Source organism: Cavia porcellus, unplaced genomic scaffold (genome assembly GCF_034190915.1).
Source record: "Cavia porcellus strain 051 isolate PalLab524CR breed Dunkin Hartley unplaced genomic scaffold, mCavPor4.1 scaffold_24, whole genome shotgun sequence".
In the NCBI taxonomy this organism is placed as follows: domain Eukaryota; kingdom Metazoa; phylum Chordata; class Mammalia; order Rodentia; family Caviidae; genus Cavia; species Cavia porcellus.
Genome location: NW_026947507.1, coordinates 43,109,997 through 43,123,642, shown reverse-complemented (window position 1 = coordinate 43,123,642; position 13,646 = coordinate 43,109,997). Strand labels below are relative to the sequence as shown.

The following is a 13,646-nucleotide window of genomic DNA, read 5'->3' as shown; positions in this document are numbered from 1 at the left end:
CCACTCTGACCAGAGGGACAGACATGCAAAAGAAGGCCAAAACATGGCTGTGCCTCTGAGGGTGGAAATTAAATCTGACTGTAACTCTTTAATTGCCCAGGTTAATCAGTGCTGCCACTCGGAGTCCTGAACTTTGAAGCACATAAACAGTTCATCTGAACACAGACTTCCAGATATGTGAAGAAAGCTATCACACCAAATTAATTCAATCTAACTAATTGGAGAGCAGGAAGTTCTTTCATTATTTTATGTGCTGTCTGAGAAATACACTTGAATATGAGCGCAGATTTCCTTAATTGCAGTTCATTATTTTCCAGATTCATTAGTAAATTTGCATCAGAAGGTCAAAGACAGCAATTTTGTCAGCTGCCACCTCTTTCAGGGCAGTATCTTTGCATTTCTGGAACTCAGACAGAAATTGATTACAACCAGAACCAATCTCCATAAAAACAAGAAACCTAACTCTTTATGAATATGTTCAAACTTTCCAACAGTCTCTAAGTTACAAGAGTCTTTGTTTTTAGGAGAAGAGTCTTAACTTCCATCTTGCAAGAAAAGACCCAAGGATCTTTTGCAATCCACCCCACACTCAATCTTGAATGTGACACTTGCCCAAGAGCCTGCTGACTACAAAGACCTGGCTAAGACACTTTCCTTTCTCACAGGCCTGGGAGGAACCGATCAAGCTGTCTGAAAATGTCAAGGACACTCTGATTAAAAGTGTCTTTTGGTAATAATCACTCTGTCATTATACAACCTGTGCTTCTCCCAATCTACCTGCGGAAGTGTGAGGGATGGCTGCAGAAACAGAACTCGTCTATTCTCGGTCCTCAGCTGCGTTATTTCATATTCCTATGAATGCCCTGTGTTTAAAGAGCAGAAGTGACAGGAATATCACGGATGTCTTTAGAGAGTGCCTTGCTGTCTATAAATCATGGTGCTCATTCCCCGTTGTCACCATTCTCTGTTAATTTTAATTCCATCTTTCCGTGACTGTCATCTTACTACTGCAAAAGCGCCCTTCAGGGGCCCTGCTTCTTTTCCTGACACGGCCACCGTCGGGTGCTGCTTGGCCTCCTCACAGTGCACTGGTGGTGCTGTCCTCTGAGATGATTTCATGGGGTCACCATGCGTCAGAAGTGACATCCAGATCCCAGCACTGAGCACCCATATGGCCCACTCACCCCAAAGAGAGGGATGGCAGCAGTGTGAGAGCTTCACGGCTAGGACCATCTCAGAGTCAGAGGTTTGAGTCCCTAGCTAAATCTTTCTTCACAGGTGAGAGATGGAGACAGAAATGGTGTTTCAAATGGTGAGAAGAGAAGGCAAGAGTGAGGACGGAGGGGGCCACGTGACTAAACAGGAGCTGTGTGGTGACGGCACGCTGTCACAGTGCACTCTTGAACCAGTTGTACTGTTTCACATTAAAACCTACAGCAGCATTGCTGTCTCTTTACTGCATCTAAGCACCCATGCAATAGTAATAGTCTTTAGCCCTCCTGCCTATAGCCTGGATTCCTGGCATGCAGATGCACTGATTTCTAGTTGTTGTTCTGAGCATCTAAATGCTGGGTTGCATGTATGTAATGACATCACACAGGCCATGCACATGGACGTGCTCGCAGATACGGCAGCAAGGTCAAAGCAGAGGAACCCCAGGGTCCTCATGTGTCTCTTCAGGCCACTGCAAACAGGAACCTGAGACACCTGCATCAGAGCCAGGGAGGGCCAGCAGCGATGGAGATACCCAGAGGGACCAGTGGATTTCATTTCGTTTTAGGCTTTCCAGACAGGAAAGATGGGCTCACTTTCTATCACAGCCTCCCTGATCTCGTGGGTAGAAAGCGAGGAAATGGGGCTGGCAATGGGAGCTGTCGGGTTTGCAGAGCTGAACTGCGATGCTGGTCACTCTATGGCTTGAAGAGTGGCTTTCTTGCAGATGATGGGACGCCACTCTGGGCCCGTGACGTTTTGTGTTTGTAACTCAAACACAGACATTGACTTTAAAAACTATGCATGCGGTAGTTAAAATGTGTTTCTAAAATAAATATCTATATATGTATATACATAGGTGTATATATATTTTTTTAAATCAAAAATTCAAGAAGATCTTGACACCCCAAGAATGTTAATCAAAATTTTTAGAAATGAATCTGCCTTCCTGGCAAGCAGAAGGTCCTGAGTTTGATTCCTGGGATGAAAAAAAAAAAAAAATTTGAAGTTCTTCCTTTAATTAAGAGGAATTATCAAAATGTTCAGTGACTGTCTAAATTTTTTTTAAATGTGCTTCAAAAAAAGACACATCGTTCGGAGGGAAAAAATGGCAGCTTGCTAGGAAGCTGGGATAGAGAACCTCTGCAGGGAAAATCACTCAGATGCTAGAATTTGACAACATGGAGAGGGCCAGACGATTGGAGAATGACTCTTATTAAGCCAGGAGGAAACCAAAGGGAAAAATAAAATTAGGAAGAGGAAGGAAAAGTGCGGGTGGAGGGCTGAAGCCCAACACGCTCACTGAGACCCGTTCCGCGCTGTGTTGGGCGCACCCTAGAGTCAGACGATCCAAAGTTGTGCTGAAGCCGCAGCTGCCGATAACGGAAGCTGATGAATCTCAGGCCCTTGACGGGAGGACGCGGCGCAGTGTGGAGTGGAGCCAAGGTGGATAGGTTTATTGGCTCTCGGTGAGTACTGGAAATTGGGTATTAGGGCACCACAGAGCACCCGGAGCCACCTGGCAGTGCCAGAAGAGACTGCGTGAAGCTCCTGGGCTCCAAAGCTGAACACCGCACAGTTTTCTAACTGATCTGTGCTGTCCAGTGAAGACATACGGTGCAGTGTGCAGTGGACCCAAGAGGAAGATCTACATTGATTTTCGGTGAGTGCTAGAGACTGGGTCCCACAGCTGCTGTTGCTGGCTGAAGGACATCTTGGAATTGGGCAGAGCCTGGCGCTGTGGCAGCATCAGTGACACAGAGAGGTCTGGTGGAGTACATCTTGGAGTCAGGCAGAATCTGGCGCTGCGGTGACATCAGATAATCGCCCCTTGTGCAGAGAGGTCAGGTGAAGGACAGCTTGGATTTAGGCAGAGACCGGTGCCGTAGTGACATCAGTCAGCCGCCCCTGGCGCAGAGAGAACTGGTAGGATCTGCTGGAGCTGAACTACGCCTCTGGTTAGGACCCAATAAGCAGATACAAAATTGTCATGACTCTGTGACGTCCACAAGGTATAGCCTAACTTGCAGATTGACTGGCACAGAGGCTGGACTAGCCTGCACCATCCCTGCATCCCTGCATATACCTCAGTTAACAGCAAATTGGGGAGGGCAGCAAAAACTCCAGTCAGCACACTTCAGAAAAGACCCTAAGCAATATGGAGAGGGCCAGAGACCCCCAGGACACACCAACCTGAAAGAAACCAGAAACATGACAAGAAATAGAAATAAAAAAAAATCTCCAGCTGCTGAACCTGGGAAAATAATAAGCCCAGGAGACTAGACACAGCATCAGCAGATATAAAGAAATACCTTCATGACCTCATAGATGAATTTAAAACTGTACTTCTGATCCAAGTGAGGTAAGATATAAAGAGATTAATTAAAGAAATGATAAGACCCTCGCAAGAGAACACAGATGGAAGAATGGAGGAAATCAGAAAAGAAAGAGAAACCTCTGATGAAGAATTTAAACATAACCGAGAATACATGAAACAGATCCAAAGAGATTACCAGGAAACTAAAAACTCCATTGAAAACTGGCAAATGCCTTGACAGAAACTAAAGTTAGCCTTTGAAACTTGAAGAGAGATTTATGACATATGATAGCAAAAGAAAAGACCTCTTAAAAATAACCAGGAACCAGAAAGAAACAATTCAAAGGCTAGAAGACAACAAAAGAATACATAACTTAAAGGATACATAGAGACAAAAGGATACATAACTTAAGAATAAAGCATGTGATTGAGGAAGCAGGAGTAAACAAAAATGAACTATAAAGAATATTCACAGATATATTAAAGGAAGACTTCCCAAACATAGGAAAAAGAAATGATATCCAGATAAATGAGGCATACAGAACTCCAGCCATCTACAACCAAAACAGAATTACATCCAGACATATAATAATCAAGATTCCAGAATTCTACCAAAAGAACAGAATTGTAAAAGCAGCCAGGAAAAAGGAGCAGATAACCTACAACAGGAAAATTATCAAAATAGCAACAGATTTATCAACACAAACTCTCAAATTGAGAAGAACCTGGGGGAAATTATCCAAGCCCTGAAAGAAAATAATTTACAACCAAGACTGATGTACCCAGAAAAACTGTCTCTCAAAATAAATGGAGAAATAAGATGTTTCCAAGACAAGGAGGAACTGTGGAAGTTATGGCCATCAACCCAACTCTACAGAGAGTGCTGAAGGCCATTCCAGATAGAGAGAGGAAGGGATACCAGGATTCTAGCAACAGTGGCAGAGAGGCCTCAATGAACAGGGCAGATAGTGGAATGAGGGAGTAAAGTGGACAAATTATAGCAATAAAGTAGAGTAGCAGACATGAGGCAGAGAAGGTAAGCTATAATCTTTAATATAGATAGGCTTGGTACACTATAATAAAAAAACAGGCAGAGTAGATTAGGAGGCAGGCTCCATCGAGATGCTCTGAATGGGAAATAGACTCAACTCAAATGAGGGTTAATAAACTGCAAGTCAAAGAGGAGAAATCAAAGCTATATGCGACAGGAAACCAGAGAGAAATAGGTACAATTTGTCCACAGATAGATTGGAAAGCTATGTCACTTTTGGGCATGTAGAACTACACAGCTGGAAGGAAGGAAAACCCTATGACTTTAGTGAGTAAAGGAGTACAGCTCAAGATCAAGCTCAGGGGTAGAAAGGTTCAGCAATATTCAGATAGACAACAGGCTGGCCCCTAATCTAAAAACTAAAGGGGCTAATGAGACCCCAAACATACAAAGCATCCTGAGAAGGGGAAAGGTGACAAATAGCCTAAAAAGGGAAGGCAGAGGTCATTGTTAATAGTGTTTCAGGATTTAAAAGTCACAGTAGTCTTTATCACTCTGTTTAGCTTGATTTTATTTTGTTCCGGTCTGTCCACTCATCAGATTTGAGGACACAGACATCTAACCCCAAAATAGCAGGTTATACCATGGTAAACTATCCTTAATTTCCTATTAACTTAAACTGAAATCCTGTATTACTTACACTGTCTTAGTATGACTGATCTTATTTGAAGCTGGTTTGTTCGACTGTGGTTTTGCCTTGGCTGATTTTATTTGACTTTGGTATGCTTGATGGTATCAAGTCTAAGAGTAGAGGCAACTACTCTGAAAATGACAAGATGTAAAAGATATCCATACCAGTTTCGATTAACCACCACTCTCAAGTCCTACAATGTTTTCAAAGGTGTGTTTTTATAAAAATAGCTAAGTAATACTATGTTTAACTATATAATTATAATGCCTGATGATGTGACAATTCTATTGAAAATAACAAGAGAAAGCATAGTAACTACGGTAGATCACCTAATAATGTGGTCTTATGTGTCTTTTTCATTGCATGCTTTTCTTTTCTTTTCTTCTCTTTTTTTTTTCTTTTTCCTTTTTATCGGTACCAGGGATCGAACCCACGACTGCCTGCTTGCAAGGCAGGCGCTTACGCCGCTAAGCTAAATCCCCAACCCCTCATTGCATGCTTTTCTAGGAATTTGTTTTGCTGTCTTGTTATGATTTGTTTTTCCCTATAATATAGAAAGGATAGATACACATGTAGAAATTCACACATGGGAAGAATTTTTTAAACTACTTACGGGAACAGATTATATAATACAAGATGTAATGAATAGATACTCTGAAATAGAAGACACTAAGAAACCCAATGCTAATTCTGTAGCATTATGATATAAAATCTAGCAATACTATTATTCACTGTTCAGAGTGATGTTAGTCTAAGTCTCTTAAGTTCAATTTCAGCATAGGTAAAGATGAGGACAGCTACTACAATGAGAATGAGGGACACTATAGTAGTCATTATTGTCTTCCCCAGTGTCAGATCTTGAAGGCCTAAAAAGCCTTCATCATCCTGTAATGATTTGATTGGTTCTATAACAAGCAGTATGTATTCAATGTGTGTGAATATGGGGACAACTATGTGGGAGAAAACTAGAGACAATAAGATAGACAGTGAAGATCTCCAGTGGACTTGCTTTGAAATCTGTACTTCTTTAAACTGTTTCTTTTTGAACTGTTTTGTTCTGTTCTGATATGTTTAACCTTACCCTCTTTAAGATAAAAACAAGTGTGTAGGATGATAACCATATTACTAAGTTTTTCTTGGATCATTGAGCAGAACTGTTGGCAGTGTCACTATTTGAATGCCACTTTACATACTTTTTGTAACCTGAATAACTATTTCTAAGATGACAATATGTAACATCAACTGGTGATTTCTTACTGTTTATTTTTCTGTAATTCTGTATTATTTCTACCCTTTTTTTGTTTTTTCTCTTTAAATTAAAAAAAAAAAGACACATTGTCCTTAATCCTCTTCAAAATCCTCCCCCTCATTTCAAACTGTTCCCACTGTTCTGGCCACACAGAAGCAGTTCTGGATGTCTCTTTCTCGTCCTGAGTTGTACTGTTATAGCTATCTGCACATACTCGGTTCAAAACACTTACTTTTCATAGTCATTTTGATTCCAGGAACAGTCACAAATCAATGGTTCCAGATCCCTTGGAAGAGGTCACACTGTGATATTTTTGTTTGGAGACTTTTGTTGTGGTTGTGTTTGAGACTGGGTCCTGATATAGATATAGATATAGATATAGATATAGATATAGATATAGATATAGATATAGATATATAGTTCAACCTGGCCTTGCTCACTAGGTAGCCCAGGTTGGCCTCAAACTTGTGGCAACTGTCTTGCCTCAGTCTCCCCAGTGTTAGGATTATAGGCATGTGCCACCATTCCTGGTCACACCCTGTTTTCACAAGACTGCTTTTCCAGTGCCAACATGAACTTTTTTTTTTTTCTTAATCCCCAGCCCCCCGAACATGAACTTTTTACCGCATCTCCTAGACACACGAAAGAAAACTTCCAAAACTGCCTCAGAAAGTGGCAAGACAGACAGGAGAAGGCTGTTTAAGGCAAGGGAGAATAATGACAATGGGTCTTATTGGAATAATTTTTAAATTAAACATTTGCCACACAATTTGCTCACCTCCTGGGGAACTAGTGAGATGAGGATACAGTACCTCTGCTTCTGGGCTGGCAACTACTCCCTTTCAAGGCAAGGGGAGACGAGGCACCAAGCGGCAAGGCACAGGGTTGTGGGAACTGGGCTGGAGGCACTGTGAGTCAAGGGCTAGCCCTGCCTGCACCTCCCAGGGGCCCTGGAGGCCACGGCTGGAGCAAGGTCTTTTCCTCAGAGGACACACAGGAAAGGAGAGAAGACCGTCATTTTCACATCAGGAGCTCAAACTGCAGCCTCCGACTCTGACTCTAGAGAATGAAACTGCTACAGTGAAGATTTCCACATACAAGGAGGAATGCAGACCAACTGTGCTTCTCAGGGCCGAGGCCAAAGGCAGGCCCTTCCCACTGACCAGCATCCCACGACCATCCTACTCTTCCAAGACAGGGTCTCATTAGGTCATTAAACTTCACAGGCTGGTCTGGAGCTTGTGATCTTCCTGCCTCAGCCTCTCAGAGTGCAGGGTTACAGGCAAGCACCGCCATACACAACCTTTTTTCTTCTTACTGCTGTTGCCCATTCCCCCAGTACTGAAGTGCTCCATTCCCAAGGACAAAACCCTACTCCATGTAACAATTTAAAGCATACTGAAGGGGCCCAAGTGGGAGAAACGCTTCTGCTGATGCTGCCCTGTAAAATTATAATTCACCTCTCTCAGGACTTTAGCAGAGAAAGTAACAATGAGAGGAGCCTGAATGCTCAGTCAAGCCCCAAAGGAAAAGCTGGAGTTTTCTTCATGCTTAGGAACGCTCTTCAGAGGAATTCCAGCAGCTTAAGGAAGCAAATTCACTCGCAGGTCCAGATCCTGCAAATCCCACTCCAATGTGATTTCCTCCTCTCCACCCTAAAGCACTGCTTTCCACTGCTGCCTGACCCAAGCCACAGTCCAACTGCGCAAGCTGAGCACATGGATCCAAGCCAGCTGATGCCCACTCTGTAGCTCCTGTGCACTGAGCATCATTGGGGTGATGGTTTATAAACCCAACAATAATGCCCATAAGATTAATCACAGATCCAGCACTCTGGGAGGCTGAACAGAAGCATCACAAACTAGCCCAGGCTGGGCAACTTAGGGAAACCCTATCTGAAAATAAAACAGGGCTGAGAGTGTATGTCAGTGGGAAGGCCCTGGGTTCAGCACTGAGTATTTGGCTCCCTCCAAAAAATCCAAGATTAATTATGTTAATGCCAGTGTGTATGGGCACACATGCATGTTTGGCTGAGGGAAACAGTAACCATATTACTATAAACTCAGCTGCTCTTCCTGAGTATGAATGGTCTTCTGTGACCCCTCGAGAAGCAGACGTCCTGTAAGAGACTGAGAGGCCATACCAAGACTATGGAGCAAGTGTTCTCAGTAGCAGGAAAGACAAGGGCCAAGATCCTGAAGGCCTGAGGCTTAAGTGTGCTTTGTGTATCTGTGACATAAAAAGGCAGTAAAGACAGACATGCTGAGCTGAGAAAGGAAGGGCGTGAAGGGAAAGGTCAGTGCACCAGATCCTAGCAGGCATCAGAAGGCCCAATAAGACATTTGGCTTTGATTCCATTAGGGAAGGTTCTAAGCCATGGAGTCACGGAAGCACTGGAAGATCTCGCTGGCCAAAGGGTTGAAAGGTCACCCATGGAAAGAGCCCTGGGGGAACACAGAGGGCCTAGGATGCAGCACAGGGCACTGGACACCTGAGGCTTGATGGCTGCAGCGGTCTCGGGAGAGGCCCGGGAAAGTTCTGTGCTGATACAGGCAATGCAGTGAGGACAGAGACTGTGAACTTGGGAAAAAGGAAGCAGGTGTTTCCACAAGCTCACTGGACCACCGGGCACTTTCACTAGAGACAGTTTTAGGCCTACAGTTTTACATATTATAAAATATGAAATATTTCTGCAAGGCTGGTCTCCCCAAAACCTTTGCCCAGAATGTTCAAAAAGTACAAATGAGTAAGTGAGCAAAAAGTGCTAGAGAACTCTTAAATACTTCAAGTAACTCCTTTATCCAGGATGTGACAAGTCATAGTTCTCTTCCACCTCCAGGTTTGCATCAAACACACCACATTCCTGCCACATCCAGAAAGCTGATCATTTACTGCCAACAACAATGGGAGTGTAAATAAATCCTCCTGTGTGGCAGTGTTTTGACTTGCTACATCAAAAACTGAAAATAGCTTTAAAAAAATTATAACTATGTTAGGCTGAGTCAATGAACTTAATGTGATTTCAATTTCTTTTGATTTAGATAACTGTCTTCACTGAACAGCAATTGAAAAACAGTTGTTATTAAACTTAAATGTGAACAAGAAACACCATGGGTGCTTATAAGTGCAGCCTAGGAAGCATCCCCAAGTGGGCTATGGGCCACTAGGATAGACTGAGAAGCTATTTTTTTCCAAAGCCACCTTAGTAACTCACATCATGAACTCACAACTGTACTTTGTGAAACAATGACACAGACATTACAAACAGAATGGCATATCCCATGACAAACCACTGGAAAAACAGGTTTTGCTTCCCTTGATCGCCCCACAGTCCCAGATGCATTTCACTAACCACCAGCACCCCTTATGTGCCCACAGCCTGAACACTTCCAAAGCTTCACTGTTTAGTTTATCCACATGTGTCTATGCTTATATAATGGTGTATATGCTTATACAGGCTGACTGAGAAATTATGCATTTCACAGCAGCTTTCAGAGCCAGTTCTGTCTCCCTTAAACACACGTTCATAAACTCACAGTTCCTGTAAACAATTCAGTCTCAGATAACTACTGACCTGCATTTCAGTAACTCGTTAAAAAGAATATGGACAAGCCAGTGTCAAAAGACTTATTTCACCAACTGCACTTGCACTGTATGTGTTTTTGAATGAATATAAATAATCCTCATTTATCATTTTCTGCTGAGTTAACACCTATATACGGCTGGAAATTCCATTTCCTACAGAGTTCCCATTCACCACTGCATAAGAGCAGCCTCCTGATTGTTTAGAAAACCCTTTACATTTTCTTTAACACCTATTCCAGGGTTGGGGAGAAAGTCTGAAGGAAAAAGGAAGTAAGACAAATGATCACTTTTCAATGAAAAAAAAAAGATTATCCACAGCAGAGGAAACAGAGGTTGAGAGGGAAGGACAGGCATGATACAAAATTGTTTGAAATGAGAAATGAAATCAAGAATTAAAAATAGAATTACATTTTCTATTTGGCAATACACAAACAACACTAAGTGCACTTCATAAATTTTACTATTGTTGCTCTAAGTGATATTACCATAAATCACATTAGTAGCGTGCTTGGCATTTCTTAAAAGCAGAAAGGATGGAGCGTGTCAATAAGTTCGAACAGCTCTGTTATCTCTCAAGAGTGGAAGAGAAATCATCGCAAGCTCTCGCAGGGTTAAAAGCCCAGTTCTGACGCCCTCCTTGCTGCTATCCCTCCACCGCCAGCCCCTTGGCACTGACACCCAGGCCCTTGTGCCAGGAAGTGTTAGAAAACAGCCATTGCCTTCACCGTGCCTTTTACCTGATGTGCAGGGGGAAGCGGCTGTCGTCTGTCGTCACGGACGGGGAAGAGAGACTTCAGCAGCTTCGGCATCTGTGGCACCAGGGACTTCACAGGAGCCAAGTAGGAGGCTGCAAGGTTACTGAGTCCTGTGTGGACATTGAAAGGGAAAAGGACAAAACCAGTCACAGACTCATCCTCTTTCCTGTAAACCTGCCATTCATCATTTATAAGCTAAGCCAACAACATAAATTTTAAAAAGCTACCCTTAAAAAATTAAAATTAGAAAAATATACCATCATCATAAGTATCCTCCAATACAATGGTACGTCTTCAACCAACTAAATAACCCTCTACAGGGTGGTAGTATCAGTGTTTCCATCAGCTTTAGAAATGTACTCTGCCCTAGTTCTTGCCCACTACTGGTACAAGGACTAACTTCTGCTCTAGAATTAAAATGCTAGGGGCTGGGGATTTAGCTCAGCGGCATAAGCGCCTGCCTTGCAAGCAGGCAGTCGTGAGTTCAATCCCTGGTACCGATAAAAACAAAAAAGACAAAAAAAAAAAAAAAAGAAAAAGAAAATGCCCTGGATTTTAAATCACATAATCAACAAAATCCACTCTACATCATTCTTATAGATGTCAAGCTCTTCCTCAACTATAACTTTGCATAGCTCTTAACTAAAAGAAACAGTGATCTTGAGCTTTTGGGGAAAGGGTATGTTCAGCTACTATCTATCTATTTATTTTAATTTTATTTATTTATTTGGGGGGTTTTTTTGGAGGCAGGGTCTTGCTATTTAGCCAGGCCTTGAACTCACTTTGTGGCCTAGGCTGGCCTTGAACTCATAGCAACCTGCCTCAGCTTCCTGAGTGCTGGGATTATAGGTGTGCACCAGCACACTCAGGGTGTTCAGCTATTGTTTAAAAGACAGTGACAGTGTCTATATAACTACATCCTTCCCTGCTGTCATTCACCAAAGACTTGGATCAGATGTGTTGATGATACGTTTGGTACAGTAGTATTTCTTTCTCGTTACCAAATTATAGGAAAATCTAATTCAAATCATAAATGATAAAACACCATATCTGAGAGAACACTGAAGTCACCTTGAAGAACACGTAGGTTCCCCCTAAGGAAGGGCACAACCGACATGGGCCCTCTACTCTACTGAAGCCCATGGGGACTCCCGACTCCCGAGAAGCACAGGAGAAGCTGGTACTTTGCAAGGTTTCTGTGCTACACAAAAGGCAAGATAGCCCAACTGTGAACAGTTCAGGATGTCTATTGTCATCATAAGAGCGACCACTCAAAAGATGAAGTGAGATGGCTCCACTACCAAGACACATTACAACTGAGCTCAGAAAGGCAAGTATTTTACAAGAATGCAAATGTAGAGAGGAGAAACAAAAAAAGGACATGAGCAGAAAAAGCTTTAAGATGAGTAGAGTCAGAGAATGTAAGCACATCAATGCCGAGAAAAACTAACAATGCAGAGTACTGTATCTTGTCAGGCTGACCCGAATCTGAATGAGGACCTTGCCCAGAGGTGTACGCGTGCCGCACAGGGCTATGTGTTATCACTGAAAGCCCTAACAGGTTCACTGCACTAACCCAGTCGCTATCCAGCCACAGGCTACATGTGCCAGCCACCTCATGGGAACCAGCAGGTGGGAAAGAGGCGGGGTGCACGGGTCAGGCACGCTGGGCAGGAAGGCTCATTCCAAACCCCAGGAGATGCCTGGGGAGGCATCACAGTGCTCTTTTTACTTTTGTATGTTTGATATTTTCCATAATAAAAGGGTTTCCAAAAGTGAGGGACCAAATTAAAGCTTTTAACATCTAAAAGAAATCAAACGTTTGCCACTAACAGACAACTGCTAAAAGCACTGATAATGGCTATGACTTGCTACAAAAGAAACTAAAAAAACAGAGTGGAATGCAAGAACAATGATGAGCAAATCCAAATGACAAGTGTGTGAATTGAGTCAGCGCTCACCGAATGTAAGTGTAACAGCACCACCACATTCAGGGAACTCAAAACTAGGTGGTATCCTATAACTCAGTAATTTCACTTCTGTTTACTCCACAAACAGATTTATCCAAAAACAAGCTTTACACACAGTAACCCCAAACTGGAAAAACCCAAACATCCATAGGCAGTAGAACCAATTAAAGACTGGGATAAGATCAACTGTGACAGCGAAGTATTTCTCAGGAGGAAAAAGGATGAACACACATGGCACCAACATTATGCAAGGCAAACATATGTGCTTAGCAAGAGCCCAACACTGAGAGCACATACACCACGGTACACTCATGGTACATTCAGCCGCACAGGGCCTCATGGGACAGATAGCAGCACAGTGCTGACGGTGGGGGCCACCTGGGGCCATGGGAATGTACCACACCTGAAGCAGGACAGGACTCCGGTGTGTGTGCACCTCCCACACATACATACCCATGCATACAAATAAATCCACTGGACTAAGCTTATTAAATATGACCCATGGTCGCGAAAAGAGTAAAAAAAAACTGGATCTTTGTGTGATTTCACAAACACTTTAAGACAGTTTTTAAAAATGAGTTCAAGGAGGAAAACAATGTGGCCTTAACAAATGCCCAGATAAAGAATACCAGCAGAGAAATTAAAACCATTCAAGCAGCAAATGGAAATTCTAGAACTGAAAAGAACAGCAACAGAAATTTTTTAAATTCTTTGGATATACCCAATGGAACACTGGAAATGGCAGAAGAAATGAAATGATCCAAAGAGAATGACATAAAAAGGTTAAAAGCACAAAGAAAGAGAGCCTCTGTGACCCGTGTGGCCACACCAGGCAACTGACCTGCGAGTTACTAGCTGCAGAAGAAGAAGTGAGAG

The 13,646-nt window shown here is 42.8% G+C and overlaps 1 protein-coding gene across 4 annotated transcripts in view; it reads right to left on the bottom strand.

The window, feature by feature from the left end:
• Kif13b (kinesin family member 13B) overlaps positions 1–13,646 on the bottom strand; it is a 178,981-nt gene that overhangs the window by 21,978 nt on the left and 143,357 nt on the right. For all 4 annotated transcript variants that reach the window (XM_063234516.1, XM_063234517.1, XM_063234519.1 and 1 more), the window contains exon 37: positions 10,783–10,910. In XM_063234516.1, coding sequence (XP_063090586.1) covers positions 10,783–10,910 — 128 coding nt within the window. The remainder of the gene's footprint in view (positions 1–10,782; positions 10,911–13,646) is intronic.